This window comes from Pistacia vera, unplaced genomic scaffold, assembly GCF_008641045.1.
Source record: "Pistacia vera cultivar Batoury unplaced genomic scaffold, PisVer_v2 Contig344, whole genome shotgun sequence".
Taxonomy (NCBI): domain Eukaryota; kingdom Viridiplantae; phylum Streptophyta; class Magnoliopsida; order Sapindales; family Anacardiaceae; genus Pistacia; species Pistacia vera.
Genome location: NW_022196162.1, coordinates 1,557,469 through 1,582,925, shown reverse-complemented (window position 1 = coordinate 1,582,925; position 25,457 = coordinate 1,557,469). Strand labels below are relative to the sequence as shown.

The 25,457-nt window shown below is 36.7% G+C and overlaps 2 protein-coding genes and 2 long non-coding RNA genes across 4 annotated transcripts in view; 1 reads left to right on the top strand and 3 right to left on the bottom strand.

Annotated features, from left to right (window-relative positions):
- Positions 1-7,299, bottom strand: part of LOC116138821 (protein SUPPRESSOR OF QUENCHING 1, chloroplastic-like) — a 46,148-nt gene extending 38,849 nt beyond the window's left edge. Inside the window, exons 1-2 of the mRNA XM_031424480.1 lie at positions 7,260-7,299; positions 6,528-6,656 (exon numbers count right to left, since the gene is read on the bottom strand). Coding sequence (XP_031280340.1) covers positions 6,528-6,656; positions 7,260-7,299 — 169 coding nt within the window. The remainder of the gene's footprint in view (positions 1-6,527; positions 6,657-7,259) is intronic.
- Positions 5,456-6,073, bottom strand: LOC116138897. The gene is made up of 3 exons (XR_004129354.1): positions 5,977-6,073; positions 5,836-5,892; positions 5,456-5,546 (listed from the first exon to the last, which is right to left on the bottom strand). It is a non-coding gene; the product is annotated as an uncharacterized LOC116138897 (long non-coding RNA).
- Positions 7,300-7,458: 159 nt separating the features above from the next.
- On the bottom strand, positions 7,459-9,311 carry LOC116138898. The gene is made up of 3 exons (XR_004129355.1): positions 8,851-9,311; positions 7,676-7,761; positions 7,459-7,577 (listed from the first exon to the last, which is right to left on the bottom strand). It is a non-coding gene; the product is annotated as an uncharacterized LOC116138898 (long non-coding RNA).
- Positions 9,312-12,041: 2,730 nt separating this feature from the next.
- Positions 12,042-13,727, top strand: LOC116138820 (anamorsin homolog). The gene is made up of 7 exons (XM_031424479.1): positions 12,042-12,054; positions 12,133-12,299; positions 12,374-12,478; positions 12,577-12,736; positions 12,841-12,977; positions 13,493-13,567; positions 13,658-13,727. The coding sequence occupies exons 1-7, from the start codon at positions 12,042-12,044 to the stop codon at positions 13,694-13,696; spliced, it is 696 nt and encodes a 231-aa protein (XP_031280339.1). The 3' UTR covers positions 13,697-13,727.
- Positions 13,728-25,457: the final 11,730 nt, after the last annotated feature.

The window sequence follows — 25,457 nt, the reverse complement described above, 5'->3', positions numbered from 1 at the left end:
CTTTACTATTAGAAAAATGAGATAAAGCGCATTGTCAAGGAGACGTTGGCCTCTAGGATTATAAAGCTGAGCATAAGTCCATTCTCAAGTCCTGCTTTATTAGTAAAGAAGAAGGATGAGGGGTGGAGATTTAGTGTGAATTATAGGGCAGTTAACAAGGTGACAGTTCCAGACAAATTTCCAATTCTAGCTATCGACGAGCTATTTGATGAGTTAGAAGAGGCAACAGTGTTCTTCAAGCTTGATTTGAAATTAGGCTACCATCAAATCAGAGTCAAACCAGAGGACACACACAAAATAGTTGTCCGAACCCACAAAGGGCATTATGAATTTCTAATTATGCCCTTCGACCTAACCAATGCACCATCCACCTTTCAAGCATTAATGAATGAGGTCTTCAAGCCATATTTAAGGAAGTTTTTGTTAGTTTTTTCGATGACATACTGATTTACAGTAAGAAGATGGGTGAGCATGCAAGACATCTAAGTATTACTTTAAAGACACTGATGGAAAATCAATTGGTGGTCAATAGAAAGAAATGCATTTTTGGGTAGCAACAGTTAGAATATTAGGGGCATGTAATCTCAGCAAAAGGAGTGGCAATCGACCCATCACAGATAGAGAGCATTACTAAAGGGCTAGAACCGAGAGACATCAGAGCACTTAAAGGGTTTCTTGGATTGACGGGATATTATCAACGATTTGTTCAGGATTATGGTAAGATAGCCCTCCCACTCACTGCCTTATTAAAGAAAGATTCATTTGTGTGGAATACAACAGCTCAATGTGCTTTTGAAGAATTAAAAAGACTCATGACAAGTGTTCCAATCCTCAGAATGCCTAATTTCACAAAGGAATTTATCATAGAGATTGTTGCATCCAAGAATGGTTTAGGGGCTGTATTGATGCAAGAAGGGCAACCTATTGCCTTTCTCAGCAAGGGTTTGTCTCTAAATTCCAAACTTAAATCAGTTTACGAGCGAGAATTAATGACCGTAATCATGGCAATGCAAAAATGGCGCCATTATCTTTTGGGAAAATGTTTCGTTATCAGGACCAATCAGAGAAGTCTCCACTTCTTAACTGACCTAAAATTGCTGAGTGAGAATTATCAAAAATGGATTATCAAGTTATTGGGCTAGACTTTATAATTCAGTACAAACCTGGGCTACAGAACACGGCGGTAGATGCTCTTTCTAGAGTGCCAGAAGTTGTAGAAAACCATGCTCTCTCTATGAGCTGCTTCTCGGGTATAACGGATTTAGAAGATGTCATTCATCAGGATGATAAGTTACGCAGGATCATGCAACAACTTTTGGTCAACCCAAATAGCCATCCTCATTTCAAATTAGTGGGACAACATTTATTGTATCATGACAGGTTGGTGGTGCCTAAATCTGGACCTCATATCCAAAAAAAATTACATGAGTTCCATTCCTCACCCATTGGGGGCCGTTTGGGTTTTCTTTCGGACATATAAACACATCACGAAAGTAGTGTATTGGAAGGGGATGAAGAAAGATATTAAGGAACTTGTGGAAGCCTGCACTATTTTCCAACATAACAAATATGAAGCCTTGAGTCCAACAAGTCTGCTACAACCACTGCCTATTCCTAAACAAGTGTGGGAAGATAGTGTGGTTGCATGGGTTTCCTCGCATCATTGTTTCAGATCGTGATGGAGTTTTCATGAGCAACTTTTGGGGAGAATTATTTAAATAGTCAAGAACTCAACTGCACATGAGCTCAGCTTACCATCCGCAAACAGACGGTCAAACCAAGGTGGTAAATCGATGTTTGGAGACGTACCTCAAGTGCTTTGTCAATAGCCAACCCCAACAGTGGCCGAGATGGGTTCCGTGGGCAGAATTTTGGTTCAACACCACTTATAGTAGCTCCACGAGTATGTGTCCATTTAAAGCTTTATATGGTCGCGACCTTCCAACGGTGTTGAGGTATATTGACCACACTTCCTCAGTTGATGAAGTCGACCAACAACTCCAGAGTCGCACAATGTAATCAAGGAGTTAAAAGAGAATCTCCTCAAGGCTCAAAACCGAATGAAAACTTATGCTGATAACCGACGACGAGAAGTTACGTTTGAGATAGGTGAATCAGTGTATTTGAAGTTGCAACCCTATAGATTAAGATCTCTAACTCGTCAATATAATGAGAAACTTAGTCTGAGGTTTTACGGTCCATTTGTGATCAAGGATAGAATTGGGGCAATAGCATACAAGCTGGCAATACCTCCCTTGGTTCGTATTCATGACGTTTTCCATGTTTCACAATTTAAGAAGGCAACTTTCCCACTCCTTAATAGCCAACCCCTACCAGAAGCCCTCAATGAAGATTTTATTTTGCAGGTTGAACCAGAAGTTGTACTTAAGAAAAGAAGGCTCTTGAACGGACAATGGGAGGTACTAATTCAATGGAAAGGATTACCTGCTCTTGAGAACACTTAGGAGGATTTTGACATAATCAACTCTCAATTTCCTTCCTTCCGCCTTGAGGACAAGGTGGTTCTCCTTGGGGAGGGAAATGATAAGCTACTTGGGAGGTTGGTCTACAATAGGAGGGGTAAAGGTGAGAAGTAGAGGAATATTTGTTTATGCGTGAGTGTTAGGAGTAGCTTTTGGAAGGACAGGTGGCTTAATGAGATTAGAAGGGTGAAGAATTCGGTTATGAGAAAAAGGTGTTAGGGAATAAAAGTGAAGGACAAAGGGAATTGGGTGCTATTCAGAAAGAAGGTTAAGGTTAAGGTTTTGAAGGGGAGGTGACTGACCCTCGAAGTTCAGTCTTTATCTTTGTTTTTGCTGTACTTAGAATTGTTCCATTTTGTTGTTAGGTTGCTGGGTAGATGATAGAACATGATTCTCTGAATGTAATGTTATGTTCTTAATATCAATATAGAGTCTATTTCTTTTTCATTCCTGTGCTTGATGATTGTTTTAACTGGTATTGGATAGAGTAGTTTGTGTGTTGCTTGGTGGTTTAACAGGTCAGTGTTCTATCACTTACAAAACTAAAACGAGTCAAAACCTCAAAATACTTCAAAATTTGAAGTCAATGAAAGATTTTCTCCAAGTAAACAAATATTCTTATGAATATGGGCACCACCCATTTGATCTAGCTGCTAGATTGCAAGGTTTATCATACAAACTATTTGCCTCGACGTTTTCTTCTGCAAATTTCAAGATGGAGTTGATATACATTGATTAATGTACTGGGTTAAAAGAATAAATGTACCTTGTGATTCAAGTATAGAGTCATCTAACTTGTTGCTTTGGGACTTAAAAAGTTTTATGTGGTCCTCATGCAGCTTGATTTTCAAGCCTAGCGTTTGTAGATCATCTTGAAGTCTCTACAAAGATTAGGATAGAGCAAAGCATATGTCATTTGATCATTCTGTTTCAAAGTTGGACATACTATTAAGAAAACATATACAACATAAAATTAGAACATACTAAAATATAATGCATCTAGCTATATCCTTAGTCAAAAGTATAAAACAAAATATGCTTTAATAAAATTTTAAACTAGTTCCAAGATATTTTTTATCCGAACAACCTGAGAATGGTAAAAGATAGCTTCTGCTTGTGGATTTCCTCCATTTTGCATTCCAACTACAGAAATTTCCTTTTGATCCACTTGCACTGATGCTGACGAATCTTGAATAGACAAAGCATTTGTTTGAATTGACAACTGCAAAAGAGAGGGACAATCATGGCTTTGCAAACATCAATTTACAACAAAAACATTACATATGGAAATTACTGGTACATGCACAGGATTTGAGTTTCTTCTAGACTCTGCCGCATATTTTCCATCCAAAACAAAGCAACAAGAAGGAAACCAGAAAACAGGAAAATATAACAGGCTAGGTAGTTCCTGTTTTATTACATTTCAACATTAGTTTGCAATAATGCATGAATCATTCAAAGATGCACTAATCTAAAACACACAGCCCCAAAGATGCCCTCTTCCAAAAAGAGAAATATATCAACTTTAAAAAACAAATTGTGGTTTTGCAATCAGGGAATGGCTCGTCTACATCCAAACAAAAAGATGCTACCACTTTTCAGTACTACCAAGACTTCAAGGATGCAAAAAAAAAGTGATATTTTCAACATCATAAATTACAATAAAAATTGGGATTGTCAAAATTATATTTGAATTTTTTTAGCTTAAAATTATTTGCTACAAGCATTGGTATAGGAAGGTAAAAGGAGTACCCTTTCTCAAAGGTACAGATGGTCTGTGTCACCAAAGGCTTCAACTTTTTCATTTGTTTTCGACCTTATAATTCTCTGCTTTATGACTACAAATGCAGGAAGCACGTAGTAAATTCAGCTTCGATGTTGTACCTGAAAATTCTGTGGCTGTTGATCCGTTGGATGGAAATCTTAGTCCAGAAGGATCAGCAGTACTTCACTTTAGGAGACTCTCCATCAGCTTCAGTAAGTACCTATGATAATTTATGCAAAGGCACAGCAAGTTGCAATCAGTTACAACTTCCACGTCAATTTTGATAACTGTTTGCAGCTAATGAAACAGAGAAGATAGTATCACTGTTTTCTGCTTCAATGATTCCTGATGACTCCAAAAGCTGAAAGAAATAGTAAATGCATAAAAGGTGAAATTTCAGGCCATCCTAAAATCAGGAAAGTTTACTTGGAGAGTGATATAAACATCCTGAACTTTCATTTGTGTTCCTTAGGTTAACAAGGATGAAAGAGCTTCATTGTAATAATTCAAGAGATGTGATTGTAACAAAATTTAAAATATGAGATGGTACTTGGATTATGAATTCTCACATTTTGATCTAATCACACATAATAGCTCAGAAATAGCATTATGAATTAATGAAAGAAACTCATTTTCAGTGCATCTGAAATCCCATATGGCAGGTAACAAGGCATTGCCTTTCCATTTGCAACTTGTTGCTAGATAGTGATTCAACAAACAAGTATAACCAATTCTCACGGTAGATGCATGTAACACATATAAGCAAACTTTTTTTTTTTTTTTTTTTTTTTTAAATTATAATTCCTTCAAAGCAACATATACAAAATTCTCAGCCACCAGTATGAGCAGAATTCAGTAAGGACACAAATTATTTTTCTAACCTGAGCTGCTAGGGTTGTTCCATCCTTGAAACCAGCTTTCCCAGTCCCTGCTAGGGTACTGACCCTTTTACTAGCTGGATCCAGCTTCTTGATCTGAAATTTCACCCAAAAAGAGATGAAAATCAAGAAGTTAGCTTTGATAATTCACATTCATTTTATCAGTTATGTGATCAACTCTCAACAGGAGCCCCAAAGTAATGCATCATGAGCATTCATGAAGCTTTAAATTTATCATCACAACATTCAATAAATGTTGGCAGGCTACAGTGATTTAAATATCTTTTATATCTTCATCTATTAGCTAATTACCTTGTGGTTGGAGCAATCTGCAATATAAATTTGACCATCCTTCGCACAAATGACAGCTAGTGGAAGTTGAAGAAGGACTTCGGATCCTGTTCCATCATGGTCTGCAAACTGTAAATCATACATTGTAAGAGTATTAGAAGAAAAAGACAAAATGACATAAACTAAATATGAACTGTAAGTCTTCTCCAATTTTTGTGAAAAAAGTTATTAGAGACCAAAATATTTTTCCAAGATGAAACAGGCTTCTTAATTTTTATTAATGATGAAGAAGACAAGTTCAGACAATTATACGTCCTTGGCTTTTGCACTGTTTTACAGCAGCATTTCATTAGCAAATCATTAATTGCCGCAACAATTAATTAGGAAAATGACATTTGAAATTATTTAGCTTACATACCTGATTAATCAGTACAAGGGCTCCTGGAAATCCTATTCCTGAATTTGGTTTTGCATACTGCAACCATTGAACGAAATCAGAGGTGAGTAAAGGGTAACCATCTTTTCATTGCAATATGTGGTTTAATAGTAGGTTAATGACCTTCTCCAGATATATCTCAAAGAACCTCTTTTTGGCCGCCTCAGGATCAAATCCCTTCACTCCTTTAACAGAAGCTACAACCCCTAAGAAGTTTGCCACAACTATTACATTGTCATAGGACATGTAAATATTAAAAGCTAAAATTACATATCAAAACTCCAATTTAATACAGTAATAGAATGATCCATAACAGTCAAACATAAATTAGTTCTCTGTATATTTGAAAATTGTATCTTTGAAAGTAATATCAATCCCACATCACCTTTGATTACTCATTCAATTATAACAAGTTATCTACCTCCTTTTGCTTCATAAACAGAAAAACCATGTTTATATTAATGTAGGCTCCAAGCCATTAAACACAGCCCATTACAATTCTTCAATTGCTCATCAATATCATAGCTATGCAATTGAAGTTAACAATTAATAATCAATTTAGCCAAAATCAAATTGATCATCATTCAATAAAATACGACAAAATGATTACACATTGAATCGCTTTATCAAATAAATAGCTAAAATGCAAAAGTAATTAGTGACTAAGCTCTTACCAGTTCCCATGAAAGGGACAAAGTCCTCCACTGTAACTTCAACTCCCATTTCAGCAAAAACATCCACACCAGCCCTTCTTGAAGGCTCCTCACCAATTGATATATGCAATTTAACACCAATAAAGTATGCTTAAAATTGTTTCTACTACAGAGAGCAATAGGGCTTTAAGCAATTTTTTTAGATATGAGATCATTTGCTAATACTTTTGAAAAAACATGTTTCATATAAAATATAAATGGAAAAAGTTTAGAAAAAAACATAATGTAAACACAATAAGAGGATAGAATACTACAACATGATAAAATTGTCTGACAATATCAACTTTGTCCAATTAGTTGAAAACTGAGTACATCACTTAGACTAAAACAATATGATATCAAGTTCCGTCCTTCCTTGGTGGAATAAGCGGAAAGCACATTTAATCTAGGGAAAGGTATATGGAACTAATAGAATTAATATCTTGATGAGAATGATATCACAACTGATCAAAGTTATTTTGGTTATTTTGTAAATAAAAGTAATGAAAACCAAAAAATGGAAAAAAAAAAAAGTTCCTTTGCTTTGGTTAGTAAAAGTAATAGAGAAGTTAAAAAACAGAATGATGATTTTTTTTCTTGCTCTCATTTGTACTATTCTTTTCATAAGAACTTTTATGTTATGATACATGATAATTTTTTTTCCTAAAGAAAGCTAGTTTATATATATTTATCTATTTCGAAGTCAAACCTTACCATCTCTGTTTACAATGAAGTGAACGATAAACAAAAGCATTCTGAAAAATAATGGAGTTCATCAATTCACATATGAACTAATTAATTTGCACATCCACTGAGCCAGTTTGATAATAATAGATTTGAAGTTCACATTTTAAAGAATTGGAAAAATAGAAATATGCAGAAAATAGCATGAAAATCAAGCATCTACAAAACAAACACATAAAAGTAAATGTAATAGGCAGCAAAGCAAAAATATGGTCATCATACAAATGTCATACCTAATAATCTCCTATCATTTTCACGATTGGTCCATATGGCTTGCAAGGAATTATCCTGTACATAAGCAGCAGAGAATAAACAACTACATAAACTGAAAAGATAAGCCAAAAAGCCAAAACTTCTTCAATTCTTTCAATTATCCAACAACATACAATCAAATCTGCAAGAGCAATTTCAAAAGTGTATTCTTCTGGCAGCTCCATTAATAGATCAGTGTCGGTGTCAAATCCCACATGCCCTGTAAACAAACCAGTCCATCATAAAACTGAATACAATTTCTTCATTAAGCGTATAAAAGATGAACAAAGAACCACAATGAATGTTCAAAATCAAAATTAAAGCAAAAATACGCAGAAAGTCAGAAATATTAAAAATTACTAACCTCAAAAGTATTGGAAATCTAACTGGATTCATCCTAATGATGAAATAAACAAATTAAAGCATCACTGAATCCTGGCATGAAAACTCTTATAATCAAACAGCGTAAATACTTAGATTACAAATACTCACATCTAGCCATAAAATATGGTACCTATGTGGCTTGAACTTCCCAAAGTCCATTATATTTCTTATCTTATTCTCGTAGGGGTACAGCCCTTCATTTTTCCAATTTATTGTTCTTTTCTGACTCATTGTTTTGCATTCTTGCCAAGCTCGAAAATATTCACCTTTCACCAACTTAATGAAGTCTTGTAAGGGCATTCGGAGGACGGGGTCCCATAGAGTTAATTCTACACTAGCCCCATTTGGTAGTAGAATTTTAAATTTATATTTCCTCCCTACAATACCATTATCTTCCTCCAATGCTCTTTTTTTCACCCTCTAGGATGCACTTGGTCGTTCCACAGTTAAAAAAAAATTGCAATCTCTGAAACAAAAATAAACTCTTTTACAGCTCTGTCTCTATGTTTGTTCAATACACAGAACAAACCCTAAAGCACAAAGACCCACAGGCATACACAAATACATACAAGCCTTCCAGAAAGGAAGAGGCTATTTGTGACCAAAAATTTATCTCAACACCCATCGTTTAAGACATCCAATCTATAAAAAGACTATCCAAAATCGCCAACACAAAAGATATCCAATCTATTGAAAAAAGAAAAAACAATTTCTTCATTACTACAATCAAGCAATTTCTTCATCTTTTATCAACATTTCTGAACACTGAAATTCTAGAGAAGATCAGAACAATATTATTACTATTAACTTCCTTGTGGCTATAGAATGTTTAACAACCTAAAAAAAAAATTTCCAAATCCTACTAATTTGACAATGAAACTCTAACTGTTCATTCTTTCGGTATTCAAATATCAAAATCACTAACAGTCCATTCTGCAACTTGATGCTGACCACTAACATAAATTTCAGTCCCCAAGTCTATTGATGGCCAGTGCCTCTTTACAGGTTCTGTACCAGGATCCTGACAGAAGTAAAGTGATTGAGATAATCTTCGAACATCAAGCTCGCAGGTCCTGGGATCACCGATCCAACCCTCACCTCTCTCCGTTGGGTATCCGTAGTCGCCCCAAACTGGGTGTGGCAGAATCTGCAGGCTTTCCTGAGGTTGAGGATTGCTAAATGCATCACAGAGATTGAATGGCTCCTCAGGATACTCAGCATTTCCTGGAGAACAGTAAGCATGATAACATATTTCAAATTTGAGAAATACGTTAGGGTTAAGAGAGAGAGAGAGAGGAATTTGAGAGATTTGAAGAATTATAAAGTTGGGGAAGATCAAATAAGATAATTTTGCCGTTGAAATGTTTTTTGAAATTTGAAAATATTCAAATAAATCTCCTTTTTCTATTTATCTCCAAAAAAGAAAAGCATATTTTTGTAAAAGAGTTTAATCTCGTTTACCTATTTATGTCTGTTTCATTGAAAGCCTTCAAGATCAAGAATCCTTTCTTCTGTTAGTAAATTCTTATTTTATAATTTTATTTTTTATATTTTCATCAAGAAATAAATTAGTTTCAGCTTTATCTCTCATCCTATAATTAAAGAAACTTTAATCCAAGAATTATTATTTATTTTATTTTATTTTGGCATTCATCCTTAGATAAATAATGATTTTATCCCTTTATCTAATTATTTATTAATTTCAAAATCATTTTTCAAGGATATTTCTCAGCTAAAACTTTTTGATATAAATCTTTTATTTATTTATTTATCTTTATCCAATATGCAAAGCAGCCCTCCAGCCCCTATTCTGCCATTTTCTGTCATTCCAAACCCTCCAACCTCCTACAAACAACTTCCCTATGGCTCCCTTGCCTTCCCTCATCCTCTGAAACCCAAACAAAGCCACTCTCTCCATGCCCGTCAACTGCTCGACAAAATACCACAATTATCTTAACAATAAAACTGTTATGGCCAAAAATCGTCCTTGTCCCAAATAGGAAAACAGGACCACCAGTGAGAAAAAGACCAGGCCCAATCCCAAAGAGACCCAAGCTAAATTAGTCACATTTGATACGAGATACGGTCTGCCCCAAACCATTTGGGCACGGGCCTCCCAGTTCCAGCTCACTTCCTGGGCCTATAGGCGAGTTCAGAGCCCACGGCCCCCACTGATCACATTCATGTTCCTGATCAATCTCCTATTCGAAGTCATTTTCCTGTTCAGATTACCTTCCTATTCGGACGCTGGTAAGACAACTCACAACCGCCCTAACTCTTCTAGGGTTTACATCAGAGTCACACTGGGACTCCTATTCCCACCAAGATTGGGAGACCAGATAGTCGCTATATAAACAGAGGTCAACCCTCTCACAAAGGACATTACATTACACCTTCACACCTGAAGCTCCTACTTGAGAACTTCACATCACTACCGTAGTCACAATCTCCGACTAGACTTCCGGTAACTTCTCTACTCCCTAGCCCCCACTATACTAAGCCTCTTTCAGCCTTGCTGACTTGAGCGTCGGGGTGCCTACGGCAAACACCACCCCGGTGTTTCCCGTTCGCTTCACGGGTTTGTTTCTCTACGTGTGCAGGTGCAGCGGATCGCTAGTGGCCTCAACTTCACGGGATCAGACCCCCCTTCCGTACAGGTAGATTTTTACGTCTACAAAAACCAACTATATATCCCCCAAATTCGCACAAATCAATCAAATTTCTCATCAATTTCAAAAACAAAAAGTAAAAAACGTACCATTTCTTCACTGCGTTAGCCTTTGAACTACTGGCGCCGCCAGAGTCTAAGATTCGGAGTAAAGTTGGGTTTTCCTCCTTTTTGTGAATGTCAACTATGGTTTTGTGTAAGGAAGCTTTAGAATCGAATATTTGACGGAATTAAGAATTAGTCATCGCCTCACAGAAAAACGAAATGTGTTCGTCGATCGTTTTTAAGGTATATGGCTCGATTAAACGATTTTGAAGAGTGGGGGCTTGTTTTAAAATTTCAAAATTTAAACAAACTTCTGTTAACTATGATTTTACCCATATATATTTAAATATTTTTAGTTTAATCCATTTTACATGTTTAATGAATCCTTAGTGCCAGTCAGCTTTTCTGAATTAAAAAAAATTCAAAAATATCTTTTTTTTAAATGTAAACTTGGGAGGTCTGCCCGTTAAATTTTCTGCTCTCCCCTGGGAAATCCACAACCATGCTTTTAAACCCTATAATAACTATCCAGTTTCTCCCTAGAACTACATGGTTTTTCGGTTAGTTGGTTATCAGTTTTGACAAGCCAATCCAGAAGGAAACCTTAACCGAGAGATCAAAACATATCCATTCATAGATTACCTTTTATTCTTTCTGTGATTGTGTTGGAGCTATGACCAGGTTCCCAAACCTAACTGCAGAAACCATGTGATAAACCCGAAATTGTGTCCGAGTTAAATGGGGTAACCATGAAAAAAGGTAAAGAAAAAGAAAAAAGAGATATAATTAAAGAAGAAGAAAGAGCTTAAAAATTAAGCAATTACTAGTCTTCTTATGTGACGTTCTCTTTATTTCCATGGTAGATTTCACTTTTTTGAGATTCCATTATTAGCTCTCTTTTCTTCTATTTTGAGTCTTCAAGTTCTTCCAAATGTGCTCAATTGGATCAATTTGGTGCCTGCGTAAATGCAATTGTGGAGGGCTCAGGGCTACCATGGATTTGGGTGGTAGATTTGGTGGTTGTATTATTAGGGGTTGCCATCGTTTTGGATGGGTAGATTTGGTGCTCGTGTTGTTCGGGGCAGCAAATGTCGGGGCGGGCAACGAATAAACATGTGGTTCTGTATAAGCTTGTAAGTGTTTTGTAATTCGGAATCAGATCTTCACATTCTTGCTGTTACTTGAATTGAAGGATTCGTTTTTAACAGGCAGCTTTATGTTTCATATTTGTAACAATAAATTATTGGTCATAGTTTGACATGGATGCTGGGTGGGAGAGACAACTATTCCATAAGAAATTGGATATGTCTTGGCTATTGTTTGCTCGGGAGAATGAAAATTCATGTCATTGTATTTGGCATGAAATATGGGTATATTCTGTTTCCTTATGTTGTTTTACGAAAATGAGGCTGAAAGGTAAACTGAATGTTTTTTCCTCTCCCTTTCTATTTGATATAATAGATTATAGTTCAATTTGTTGTCTTCTTTTGACAGGTGAGCTGCCATGTGAGCCCTCCTCTGTTGACATTGCCATATCTATCAGTAGTTCACTTGAATTTCCTGGTGATCAGTTCTTTGGCGAAATTTCAAGAGTTCTGAAGCCTGGTGGAACAATTCTTCTTTACAAGAATTTCAATTCTGATAAAGGGCATGCCGATAAGGTATATGGTGTGCACTTTGTTATTTCTTTGTAGGTTGCTTTTATTAATATATCTCATAATGGTTTTCATTGAAGGCAATCTCGGCTATTGAGCGCAAGTTAATGTTAGCAGGATTTCTAGAAGCATGTCGTCTTGAACTAAAATCAGATGTTGCAACTGAAGATGTTCACTTTTTTAGGGTGAGTTTCTATTCTTACACTAGGCTGAGTACGTAGATTATTTTTTCAAATGTTCATTTTACAGATACATTAGTTGAATTTATATTAACTTATTCTAGGTGAAGGGTAAGAAGCCTTCCTGGAAACTTGGGTCTTCCTTTGCTTTGAAGAAGGCCCCTAAAAGTTTATTGAAAGTTCAGTTGGATGATGATTGTGATGTGATTGATGAAGATTCTCTCTTAACTGAAGAGGACTTGAAGAAACCAAAGTTATCACCTGGTAAGATGGCTCAATTCCTAACTCCTTGTTTTTGTGAACTTTCTTACAATGTAGTAGTTTCTATGGATTATCTGCACCATGCGCTAAACAAAAAGTCTGTGCAGTCGGTGATTGTGAAGTTCGAAGCACAAGGAAAGCTTGCAAAAACTGCACTTGTGGAAGGGCTGAGGCAGAGGAGAAAGTACAGAAGTTAGGACTGACCATGAATCAGCTGAACAATCCTCAATCAGCATGTGGAAATGTATGCCTTCTTGTAAACTTATGTTTTGAGAACTGATTATCCTGGTCTCCCTTGGTTCTTAGATTTAAGAGTATTCAAGTATATATATGCTATCAGTACAAGTGTCTTACCTATATTTTTTGAAAACAAGGAATAAAGTAAGATACTTCAACTAGTTTCTGAAGGAGCCTATTACTTTTCTGATGGACTCAACATAATGAGTCTTGTACGATATCCTTCATAACATAAAACTTGATCATATGTGCCCAAATAAAGCAAGGATTTAGGCTTGTATGCTTTTTAGGGTCTCACTCGGTGATATATTATGCAAAAGAAGTGAGTTAAAAATACTAGTTATGAGGTTATTTTTATCTGTATTGTTTTGTGGAAATGTAGTATTGTCATAAGGCGATTTTTTTTTCCCTTCTGATGCAGTGAGCATTTGAAAGTATCAACATACCAAATTTCTGATCATGTTTTATTTTCCAAACCAAATTTCTCTTTTCTTTCTCAGAGACTAATTATATACTTTACAGTGTGGATTAGGGGATGCTTTTCGATGCAACACATGCCCTTACAAGGGTCTTCCACCATTCAAACTGGGAGAGAAGGTATGGAAAATATTAAAGTGCTCTGTTTTCTCCTGCTTGTTTAATGAAAATTTGAATTGCAATGAAATGGGAGTTGATATATTAATGCAGGTATCACTCTCTAACAACTTTCTTGCGGCAGACATTTAAATATGAAGTTGCAGGTAGTGTTTTGCATTCTGTGATATGGTTACGCGTCCTTAAAAAAGGCAAAGCTAATGTAATGTAGTAATTTTGAGTTTTTTTAATTTTTTTTTTATTGTAGTTGTAGCAAGTTCGTTCTGTCAGCATCAAATTCTAGTAGTGTCTTGTTTGCTGTTTGATTGTAGCTTTTAACATAAAAATATTAATGAAATAGACAATAATAATTTTTTTTTTTTTTTTTTTTTTTTTTTTTTTTGTATGGTACTTGCCTTGCATTATAAATGCTAGATAATATTGCTTATACAAGTAGGAGAAACTATATTTCACAGATGTTAAAAAAAAAAGGACGGCAGTTGGTGATGTTGCAGTTCTCTTGTTTAATTTTTTTTTTTTTTAAATTATTAAGTTAATTTATTTGATCAATATGACGTTTTTTTAGAGTATTTTGTAAATATATATTATAAAGGTGTATTATATGTGCATCTAAAAATAGTTTAGAAATAATCTGGTTTGTTTAGGAGAATATTTCAATTAATTTATAAATCTGATTATTTGGGAGTGAAGCTATAGAAATGAGGGCGTCTGTAATGACAAATATGAGTTGAAAGATTAGTTGCCTTGATACAACATCTACAGAAGAATGGTGAGGATGAAATGAGATTGGAAAATTTAATATATCCACCAAAAATGAATAACACACAACAAAAAAAATCGACTAGCTAAGTTGTTGAGAGACAAGGACAGAAGCCCTTGTGGTCGACAATATTTCACTAGAAAATTAACCAATCCAACCCAAACCACCGGAGTAATATCCACCCCTGCAAGGGGGGAATCAACTTTCGAGTAGGGACGAGAAACGGTTCAGTGGGGGCATAAACTAACAACATACGGAAACTTCCCAAAGGAGTTTTGGGTACAGGACATAATATATCTCAAGATAATAGAAAAGAAAACGCGGAGAGAAGAGGACTATATACCAATTGCCAGCTTTGCTGTAGATGGCTCTAAATCTGCCAAAGCCAACTTCTCAATAAGACCTGAGATGTCTGTTACGACTCTAAAACATTATGAGAGTTTCCTGAATAGCTGCTGCATTGGATGGTGAAGGTTCATGTGTAGGAAATCTGAGCTCCACTGAGTGAAAAAGTGAGATTTTATGGCTCTACTTGGATTCTTCTGATAGAACTTGTAAACCTTTCGCCACAAGAAAAAAACTTAAAAGGTTAAGTGTATTTATATCCTTTTAAAACACACAAAAACCAACTGTAACACAAGGTTTTTACAAGAGGAGACAAATAGGAAATCTTACGAGCACAGTTTCCCCAAAACTTTTACCAGTGAGTTGTGTGTATATGATTGTATAATTAAGGGTGAAGCTCTATTCAGAGGTAATTCTGCAACAGGAAGCTACTACTTAATCATACCAGACATAAAATTACTGGTATTTGGGCTATATTTAATTATTTATTTTAAATATTATCATCGTCAACATGTGTATATCTTGTCATATAAAAACACAATTTCGAAACTTTGATATGCACCCAATTCATAAAAACTCACAAGTAGTTTAATGACATTTAATATTATCAAGATAAGAGGAGTTAAACGGGATCATATTTATCTAAAACAGAGACAAAAACCCCAAAAGCAATCATAAAATCCTCATTAAGGTAACTGGGAATGTTAAATCTAGAGAACAAAAACAAAACAATAAAATGTGGAGAAAGATTTACTTTGAATTTAGAAGAAAAGGAAAAAGGCACCTGGGTACTCACAGAGAGAGTGAAATGTTGGATGGGTATGGGAGGCCACCACCCTACAAAACAAAAATACTGTGAAATGGGAAGCCAAACAACGAAAAAGCTAAATAATTTAGCTTATTAAAAAAAATTACCTTTACTATGAACCATGCTACGAGATAAACAGATAGCGCCATTGGAGTCTCTCTGCCTCAATGTTATCCTCTAATTCTTATCCCATATGATTTGAGGGATAATATCATATTCATCCCTCAGGTTAGGAGACTTCTTTGCATCTTGTAAAATCGGAAAGATGCACTACAGTCACTGTCCCTAGGATGTAGTTACCCAAATGTTAGTGCTGACTCGACTTTGGTCGTGAAGAGAATAACCCTTTTATCTTGGTTCAATTACATCCTTAGTTTTAAATTGGTGGTGCATACTAAGTTTGGCATTTTCATTCACATCAACCTTGACTATTAAATATTATACAAAATCCATCATTGTCATTAGTCTCGTCAAAATTTCGCTTATGGAAGAACGGTAAGAAAATAATTTTACAAATCCACTAGATGACTGACTATATAATGGGGCTTAAATTATTTTTTTTTTTTTTTTTTTTTTTTTTTTTTTATGGTTAAACTTGATAATTATCTCTCATATGACTCGAATACAAGACCCTATGATATAGCAACTCCATTGGTTAAAATGTTTGTCATCTGGCCACAAGGGAAAAGGGTAAATGTGGCTTAACTTCCACCCTTGGAACTTGCAATATTGACACTTAGACCCCAAAACCTGAAAAATTGTATAAGGTTTACAAATTTTATAAGAATTTAAAAATGGGAACGGTTAAATATGAAAAAATAAAAAATTTTGGAAAAGGAAAAAATGAAGAAAATAAAAGTTCTCTTTGAATAATTCTGAATTATTGTGTTGAACTTTCAAAGAAGTATCCTTTGACTAAACAAGTGGTAAAAGGTTTTGCAAAGCTTTAGATTCACATGTGTAACTATCTTTCATACTAATGTATGATTGTTAGTCATGAACCTAAGAAGTTCATTTTAGTAATTATGAATTTAACAGACACCTTAATTGAAACAAACTCTTTGATACAGCACATTTGATCTTGAAACCAACATTTACCCAAAATTCACCTAAAATATGCTTTGCAAAAGCATACTAAACCAGAGATCCAAAGTTTATGTTTCTTTCAAAGTTGAATTATGAATGAAACTTTTGATAAAATTTGAAGAGGTTTCGATGTCTTGGATACTTGTCCAAGATCAATCACACCACCACCATTCTTAAGTTTTGAAACTTGACAATATTCATATAGAATCTAGGACAAATATTTATACGAGATCTTCAAAGAATGGGATTTTTTTTTTTTTTTTTTTTGGTCGAAGATCTATACTTTATACTCTTAGACATGATAGGAGTATGATGGATGGTGTAATGCTAGGTGTAGGCAAATGTTGATGTGTGATTTTGACACCAACGACTCGCACGTGTAAAATGCTAAGCTATTCTTAGAAATTACACGTGATGTGATTGATTCAAGAGTCAAGACAAGGTTAATCAATATTATTGAATGCAAAGACTGAACAATAAATAAGAAAGATGATTTTTAAAGTGGTTCGGATGCTTAAAGCGATTCCTACGTCCACTATTTCTTTTATATATAAGAGTTTACAAGAGGTCGTGTATAACGAGCAGCAAGCAGAGATACAATAACTGATTATTCAGAGAGAATATCAAGTTAGTCTCTTTCTCGTAGATTATCTTTGCTTTGAAAATAAAGATTACAATAGCTGAATTCAAGGTAATGATTCCAAATCTGCAAGTGGGTAGGTGCCATACAAATCCTTCTTTGCCTCTCATTGGCTGATAACTTAGGAAATATCCTCAAATTATCTGGGGTTTGGACAGGTGTGCGGCTCTCGTTCACTTATAGACAAAACCTGAATATGCTAGGTTAATGACAACCGTAATTTTTCTGTCTTGGGGCGACATGGCAGCTCTTGAATGGCGCAAAGCCTTCCTAAACTCTGATTGATACTTACTGATATAAGCTTATGTCAGCCTTGATTTTTTAGGCATAATAGCAAATTTGTTGGTTTGGATCATCCATCAACTTATGACACTTTTAGCCATGAATTTTGGTGTGAAGAAAATGACACTTGACGACCTTATAATTGAATGCGGTAGCCATGGAAAAAAGGGTCAAAGTCCGAGTACTTGATAATGATGGGGCCGATGCTATGTGTGATGAGGGTGAAGTTATCTGGTTGTCTAAGGAGGCGTTATGTGAGAAGATTGAGAATGCTCTTATCAGTAATGGTGGTGCTGTTTCTAAGATGATGGGTTGTAGGTCTCGAGAGTGGAGTAGGTGGAGGTAGTGTTGTGGCTAGTGATACTAAGAGGAGTTTGTTGGTTTATTCTAGTTTGATTTCTAATGTTGTCCATGGCAAGCGACAGATGGTATTAACATGCTGAAGGGAAGTAGTTCTGGTGGAATGCGTGAGACTAGTGAGGTTAAGGTTGAGATTGAGGATGACAATGAGGCAAAGCCGAAAAATGATCCTAATCCCAGTTAGTGGAGGAACCTATTCTTTTCTAAGAAATCCAATGTGGCGTTAGAATACTTCAAACCGAATATGAACAAAGAAGGAACCAAGATTCGAGTTTCTCCTCCTGAAGAGGTTGCGGCCATGGGAGTTGACAAATAGCACAATTGCCTTGTAGGCTCATTTTTGGGAAAGAAATTGTCTTTTTACTTAATGAAGAACTTTGTTGACAGAAATTGGAAGAAGTATGAAAAGGTTGGAGTGATCTCTAATGGACAAAGGGGTTATCTACTCAAGTTTTCGGATGAGGTGACTAGTATGAAGTGCTTGAGAGTGGCTCTTGGTTTATTGGTGGCCAACCACTTTTCTTGAGAAAACGGGGCCTAATACGAATTCTCGCATTGAGGGGGTGACGAGGGTTCTTATTTGGGCCAAATTCTATGGGACACCGTTGGAATTTTGGACGCATAAGGGATTGGGTTATATTGCAAGCGCCGTGGGTTTCCGCTTTACATGGACAACATCACCGAGGCTGGAGTATACAAGAGTTTGTGTAGAAATGGACTCAACATCGGGATTTAAAGAAGATTTTGAGCTTGAATTGCTAAATGGTGAGGTGATAAACATCAAAGTGGAGTATGCATGGAAACCTATCACGTGCTCTTGGTGCAAGAACTTTGGCCACATTCAAAAGGATTGCGTTCATGCGCCTAAGGACAATACCCCGGTGGTACCCTTCAAGAAAGCCCCAAAAGCTCAAGAATGCAGACAAGTCATCAATAGAAAGAATATTGTTGTCTGTTGAGAAGGAGTTGCATAATGATGTAAAGCTTGATGAGGTTAGTAATTCTTGTGTTAATAAGAATCATTTTGCTATCTTGTCCTTAGATTGTATGGTTGAGTAGGGAAATAGTGGAGCAAATAGGGATGATGGCGATAAGGGGAAAAGGAGGATCCCATGGGTCATTCGGGGAGTGTTGGGGCATTAGAAAATAAGATTGAATTCGAGTCTGAGGATTTTAGTGGTGTGGTTGTGTGTGAGGGAAACATTTGCCGAGAGGAGGAATCCCCACCAACTAAGCCTATTCCTATTAACAAATCTGAGGAGATAGAGATGGGAAAAGGAGAAAATAGAGAAGCAGAATGGGAGTATAACTAAGAACCAAAAGATTAGATTTGCCAAAAAGGTAAAGTCTCCATCCAACTCTTTGCTGTCCAATGGTTAAGCTTGCCGCGTGGAACTTAAGGGGTCTTAATTCCCCTTTAAAGCAAAAAGAGATTAGAAACTTGATTAGCAATAATAAACTAAGTATGTGTCCTATTTTGGAGACTAAGGTTAAAGAGAGCAACATGGATAAAGTTAGTAAATTTGTGTTTCACAATTGGGCCATGGTTGAGAATTGTCGTGCATGTGATAGGGGGAGGATTTGTGTTGGGTGGGATGTGGACATTATGCAAGTTCAAATGCTCCACTGTACGGATCAAGCTATTCTTTGTCAAGTTTGGGTCCCAAAAAAAAAACTCAAAGTTCTTTTGCTCTATTGTCTATGGGCTTAATAGTTTTGGAGACAGGAAAAAGCTTTGGAAGAAATTGAGTCTTCATGCTAAGATTAGTTCCCGTGAACCTTGGGTTATTATGGGTGACATCAATGCCATAAGATTTGTTGGGGAAAAGAAGGGAGGTTCTAATAAATGGAATCTGCAATGTGAGGAGGTAAATGACATGGATAAGGAAGTTGAAATTAATGATCTCAATGCCATTAGAACCTACTTTACATGGAATAACAAATGAAAGCTTAATAGGAGGATTTAGTGCAAGCTTTTAATGAGTATTGAAGCCGTGGTTTTCCTAATTCTTTTCCTTCTTTTATTACTCTGGGCATTTTTTACCATTGCCCAATGGTGGTCGATAGTGGGTTGAATCTTTAAGCTAGGAAATCTCCTTTCAAGTTTTTCAATTTTTGGGTGGAACATGAGAATTTTTAACCTAAGGTGGCAAGAGTGTGGAGTATGGAAGTCAAGGGTAATCTGATGTATAGGCTAATCTCTCCAAGTTAAAAGATTTGAAATTTGAGCTTAAGAAACTCAATAGAAAGGAGTTTTGGAACATTTTAGAAAGAGTCAAATTTGCAAGAGAAGATCTTACTCAAGTTCAAGAAAGGCTTAATGAGGATCCGACTGACGATGTCCTTTCGTAAGAGGAGAAAAATAAGATGGCAAAGTTGGTCAAGCTATCCACGGCCAATAAATCCTTAGCCAAGCAAAAGTCTAGGGTAAAATGGTTATGGGAAGGGGATGTAAATACCTCTTAATTCTTCAGATCGATTATTGGGTGGAGGAATAGAAATATGATTTTGTCCTTGAAAGTTGGGGAGGATTCGTTTATAGATGATCAAGAGAGAATCAAAGACGAGTTTGTGTCTTTTTACTCCAATCTCTTTAATGATAAAGATGAGGGTGTTTCTTTTGAGACCATAGAGAAGCTTATAAATCCAATTATTTTGGAGGAGGAGGCAAACTCCATGGTTGCCGAAGTCTCCCAAGAAGAAATACAAAAGACTTTGTTTGACATGAATAAAGACAAAGTACCGAGGTCAGATGGGTATGAAACTCTTTCTTTTAAAAAACATGGGATATTATGGGTCATGATTTCGTTAAAGCTATCCAAAATTTCTTCAAGTCTGAGAAGTTGCTTAAAGAGGTGAATTGTGCTATCATCACTTTGGTCCCAAAGAATGAAAACCCCTCCTCTTGTAGTGAGTTTAAGCCTATCTCATGTTGCAATACAATCTAAAGTGTATCTCCAAATTATGGCCAATAGAGTTAAAAATGTGCTGCCTAAGTTCATTAATAAAGTCTAAGTTCATTAAACGACCAAGATGAATGACCATTCATTCAGCCCATTCCACATGAACAATGTTGTTCCTCCTCGTTCATGGTTCTGGAATCTTGACACTTTTGCAATCTAAAGTGGAACGCTTACTCCATGATGAGGAATGCCCATTCCAAGCTAAAGTCAAGATTTTGGACTTAGAATTTTCGAGCTCAAGTTAAGGTTGAGAGAACTTCAAGTAAATCAAGAATGACCTCAACGAACGCTGGTTCCTAGTTTTCTTCAAGCCGTTCTAGGAAGGAACAATGCCATTCCAAGAAGTCATTCAAGATTCTTGAATTTTTGGACATTGAGAGGTCCAAATGGAACACCCATCCATGATAGGGCAATGCCTATTCGCGTTAGGGTAACGACCGTTCTACATAAGGGAATGACGATTCCAAATCATAAAATTCAAACTAAAGTAACCGTTAGTGTGAGGAACGCCCTTTCCTTTAGGTTCTACAGCTTTTCAGAGTTGCATTAAATGCAATAATGACTCTCTACTTCAAAGGGAAGAGACAAGCAATAAATAGAGCGCTTTATTACAAAGAAAGACTGAGAGGATATCAAAGAAACAAAATTTCTATAAAAAACATTCTCACATAATCCCTTGAGCTAAAACTCAAAATCAATCATCACTCTCTTGTACTCATTTTAAAAACCTTCGAGAGTATTGTTGGCTCCGTTTGGCTTATTATTTGTTCCCATATTCTCAAACCGATTTTGTGAATACCGTCTGGCTTATTATTCAGACAATACAACCCTGAAAATACAATTTTGACAGGTTTTGACCGTTGAAGACAGTTTGCAACTTTTATTTCTCTTTCTCAATTTTATTTCACTTTCTCAGTTTTGTTCACTGCATCAGTGCTTCACCACCGTGTCAACCTATCTTGTTCTTCTTCCATCCAACTTCTTCTCCACCACAATCTTCCACCTGCAAATACAAAACAAAGCACATTCAACAAACGACCAGCCACCTGAATCAAAAAACCACCCCACAGCATCACCTAATCAATCTTCCACCATCATCACAACAGAACCGCTTGGCCACCACCCATCACCATCTTCCACCATCATGGCATTACCACCCCACTGTAACCACGCATCACCATCTGCCGCCATCATCACAACACAAACGTGACCAGAATCAAACCATCATCCACTGCATCGCCATAATCACAAAACAACACCACGAATCACAAACCATTAACGGTGACTTCCCATCGTCAATCTGCCACAATCCGAAGTCGATCGTCACAAACCAACCACCGTGAACCTACCGTCGTCGTAGATTTGTCCAATGTTAAGCCCGGACGTCACCGATCAGAACAAACCCACCACCATAAACCCACATCCTCACAGATTTGTCCCACGTGAACCACCGACGTCATCAATCAGAACAAACTCACCACCATAAACCCACATCCTCACAGATCTGTCCCATGTGAACCACCGATGTCACCGATCGTCACAAACCAACCACCGTGAACCCACCGTCATCGCAGATCTGTCCAACGTTAAGCCCTGACATGACCGATCGGAACAAACCCACCACCGTGAACCACCGACGTCGTAGATATGTCCCACGTGAACCATTGACAGCCCCGATCATCACAAACCGACCACCGTGATCCCACCGTCGTCGTAGATCTGTCCACAGGGAAAGCCCCGACGTCACCGATCGAAACAAACCCACCACTGTGAACCACCGACATCGCAGATCTGTCCCACGTGAACCATTGACAGCCCCGATTGTCACAAACTGACCACTGTGATCCCACCGTCGTCACAGATCTATCCAACGTAAGCCCCGCCATCACCGATCAGAACAAACCCACCACCGTGAACCACCGACGTCGCAGATCTATCCACAGGGAAATGTGATTGTGTTTGTCGCAGATCTGTCCAAAATATTCAAGGAAGGGAAAGGTGATTGTGTTTGATTTTTTTTTTTATTTTTTTTTTTATTTTTTTTTTTATTTTTTTTTTTTTGCAGGTTATATCATGTACAAAACATCTACACATAATTTTTGATTTTATTGCATATCTGTCCAAAATATTCAGGAAGGGAAAGAGACCCGCAAAGTACCCAAATCCAGTTTGTGAGCTCCGTGACCTATTTGTTTTCAAGACACCCAAGACGCAATTTTCCCCATTTTTATTTTATTGGAAATAATTTGTGTTAGTACTGTTTTTTCTTTTCATTAATCCTTTTAATTTCGATTTTAATAATGTGTTTTATAATTGGTTGACTCAAACTGATATCTGCACATGAGCACAATTGGATATGTGGATTTGTTTGTGGGGTTTAACGGTTACAACATGTGCTATGTTGCTTACAATGTTTAGCACATGCGTCAAAATATTGTGCAATTTCATTTGTTCTGTATGTAACATGCTGTATGTAATGGATAAATTTTGGGAGTAAAAAATTATTGGATTATTGGAAATAATTTGTTGGGATTTCACTAACTGATATATTTGTTCTGTAGATTCGACATCGTTCTTTTATCGTAAGAAGAAATTACGATCATATGCACAGATGTCAGTATAATTTGTCCCGACGTCGCAGGATTAATTACTACTTGCAGTAGAGGCGAAAGTTTCGACGTTTTTCCAGACTTGGAGTTTGTCATACACCCTGTTAGTCGACATTGTCTGTATCTTCCCTTGCATCTTCCCCTGTATTGACGTCTTCAAGCAGTGTCGAATCAAACGAGGTATAAGTTTATCTGTGTTTACTTGATTACGTTTACATATGCGTATGTCTGTTTGTAATGTGATTGGTGATTCGTATGGTGTCCCAATGTTGGTTGTCGTTCTCACCGTACTATCCTTAGATGAGTGATAACATGAACTAGTCCGCTGAGATGACCCACAAATTTCTGGTCTTGTTATCTGAGCGAGCGAAAACTTCGCACGGTACTTTAATAAAAACAGCAGATTACCAGGAAATGTTGGACGACTTATCATCAGTGGCTGGGAGGAGACTCAACGTCACACAACTAACCTCTAAGTACTTTCGCCTGCGAAGAGTATATCAAGCATGGCGGAAATTGCTGCAACACACGGGGTTCAGTTGGGATCATGAGTCGCAAAGTCCAACATGTCCCGTAAAGGTTTGGCAAGAATATGTGAAGGTAAATTTTCAACTTTTTTTAACTAATATTAATCAACGACACTGTAATTGTACGCATTTTTTGTTCGGACTGCCAAATATTAATATATTATTCATTTGCATTACCAGCAAAACCCACTGGGGCAACAATTCTACCACAAGGGACTTCCTCACAAGGACCTTTTATGAAATCATATTTGAGAAGCAAACTGCCACGACGAGATATGCGTACAACTCTACATCTCAACCGGTGGAGACCTCCACTAATTCTAATCAGGGCGTAGTTCCCATGGATGATAGCGACTTTGAACCTGATCCAGATCGGATGACAGGGGAAAAATGGCCAAACACATCTGGCCATGGAAGAGCGAGAAATAGGAGGAGGCGAAGCGGCCTGGGACAATCACTTGCGAATGTCATTGGTAGATTGACGAACGAGCTTGTGGAGAAGCGGATTATGTGATTAAGGGCTAGCAATCGTAGTGGAGGTGAGAGGGACAAAGAGAACACCAGTGGTCCATCTGATCCGTTTTCCATGAGCAGTTGTATTGACATCATGATGGCCATGCAAGTACCCATAGAGTTTTACATGCCGATTATGAAGTACTTATATCAAAACTCAGGGTGGCGGGAGATATTCGTGAAACTCCCTCCCGAGGAAAAGGCTAATTGGATTTATTACAACTTTCACAATTTGTAGATGACACTGTATGTCCTAAGTGTTTGCCAACACTTTTGTATGCGTCAATGGGCACTTGTCATTAGAATTAGAATTTATAACGCTACTGTATGAACTTATTAATTGTGCTACTGTTTTATGTGAGATTACATGTTTCATATGAGTTTTGGATTGTCATTAGAATTAAATATTAACTGTTATATTTTGCTAAGTAGTACAACAACTATTAATTGTGGATCAATGGTTTGCAAATGTGCAGGTTTAAATGGCGTCGTCTAGCCGTATAAGAAGAAGACGACGTTGTACAAATGATGAAGAAGAAATACTGACAGATATACCCATTGAACTCTGTGGTGTTGCCACGTTAGAAACAACTGGGCGTCAATTACGACATACATCCATATTAACTGGTCATGAGTACATGTTGGAAGTACTCAATGGTCATGCTGATAGGATCTTTGACAAGTGCCGCATGAACAAAAACTGTTTTACATACTTATGTGAAATTTTGTCAGAGCAAGGCAAATTGCGACCAACCAGGAGGACGAGTTTGGAAGAACAAGTTATGATATTTCTAACAATCGTTGGTAAAAACGAGACAATTAGAACGATGATGGAGGATTTTCAACATTCGGGTGAGACGATCTCTAGACATGTTGGTGCAGTTTGTGAGGCGATATATGAGTTGAAGACAGAGTTTATCAGACCACCTGACTTCAATGATGCTCCATGGGAAATATCAACCGACCGAAAATATTACCCTTTCTTTAAGGTACTGGTTCA

What these genes read in the sequence shown, in the direction of transcription:
- LOC116138820 (XM_031424479.1), top strand. An exon ending in ATAAAGGGCATGCCGATAAG is followed by an intron (nt 12,300 to 12,373) that starts GTATATGGTGTG and finishes TTTTCATTGAAG; the next exon opens with GCAATCTCGGCTATTGAGCG. An exon ending in CTCAATCAGCATGTGGAAAT is followed by an intron (nt 12,978 to 13,492) that starts GTATGCCTTCTT and finishes TATACTTTACAG; the next exon opens with TGTGGATTAGGGGATGCTTT.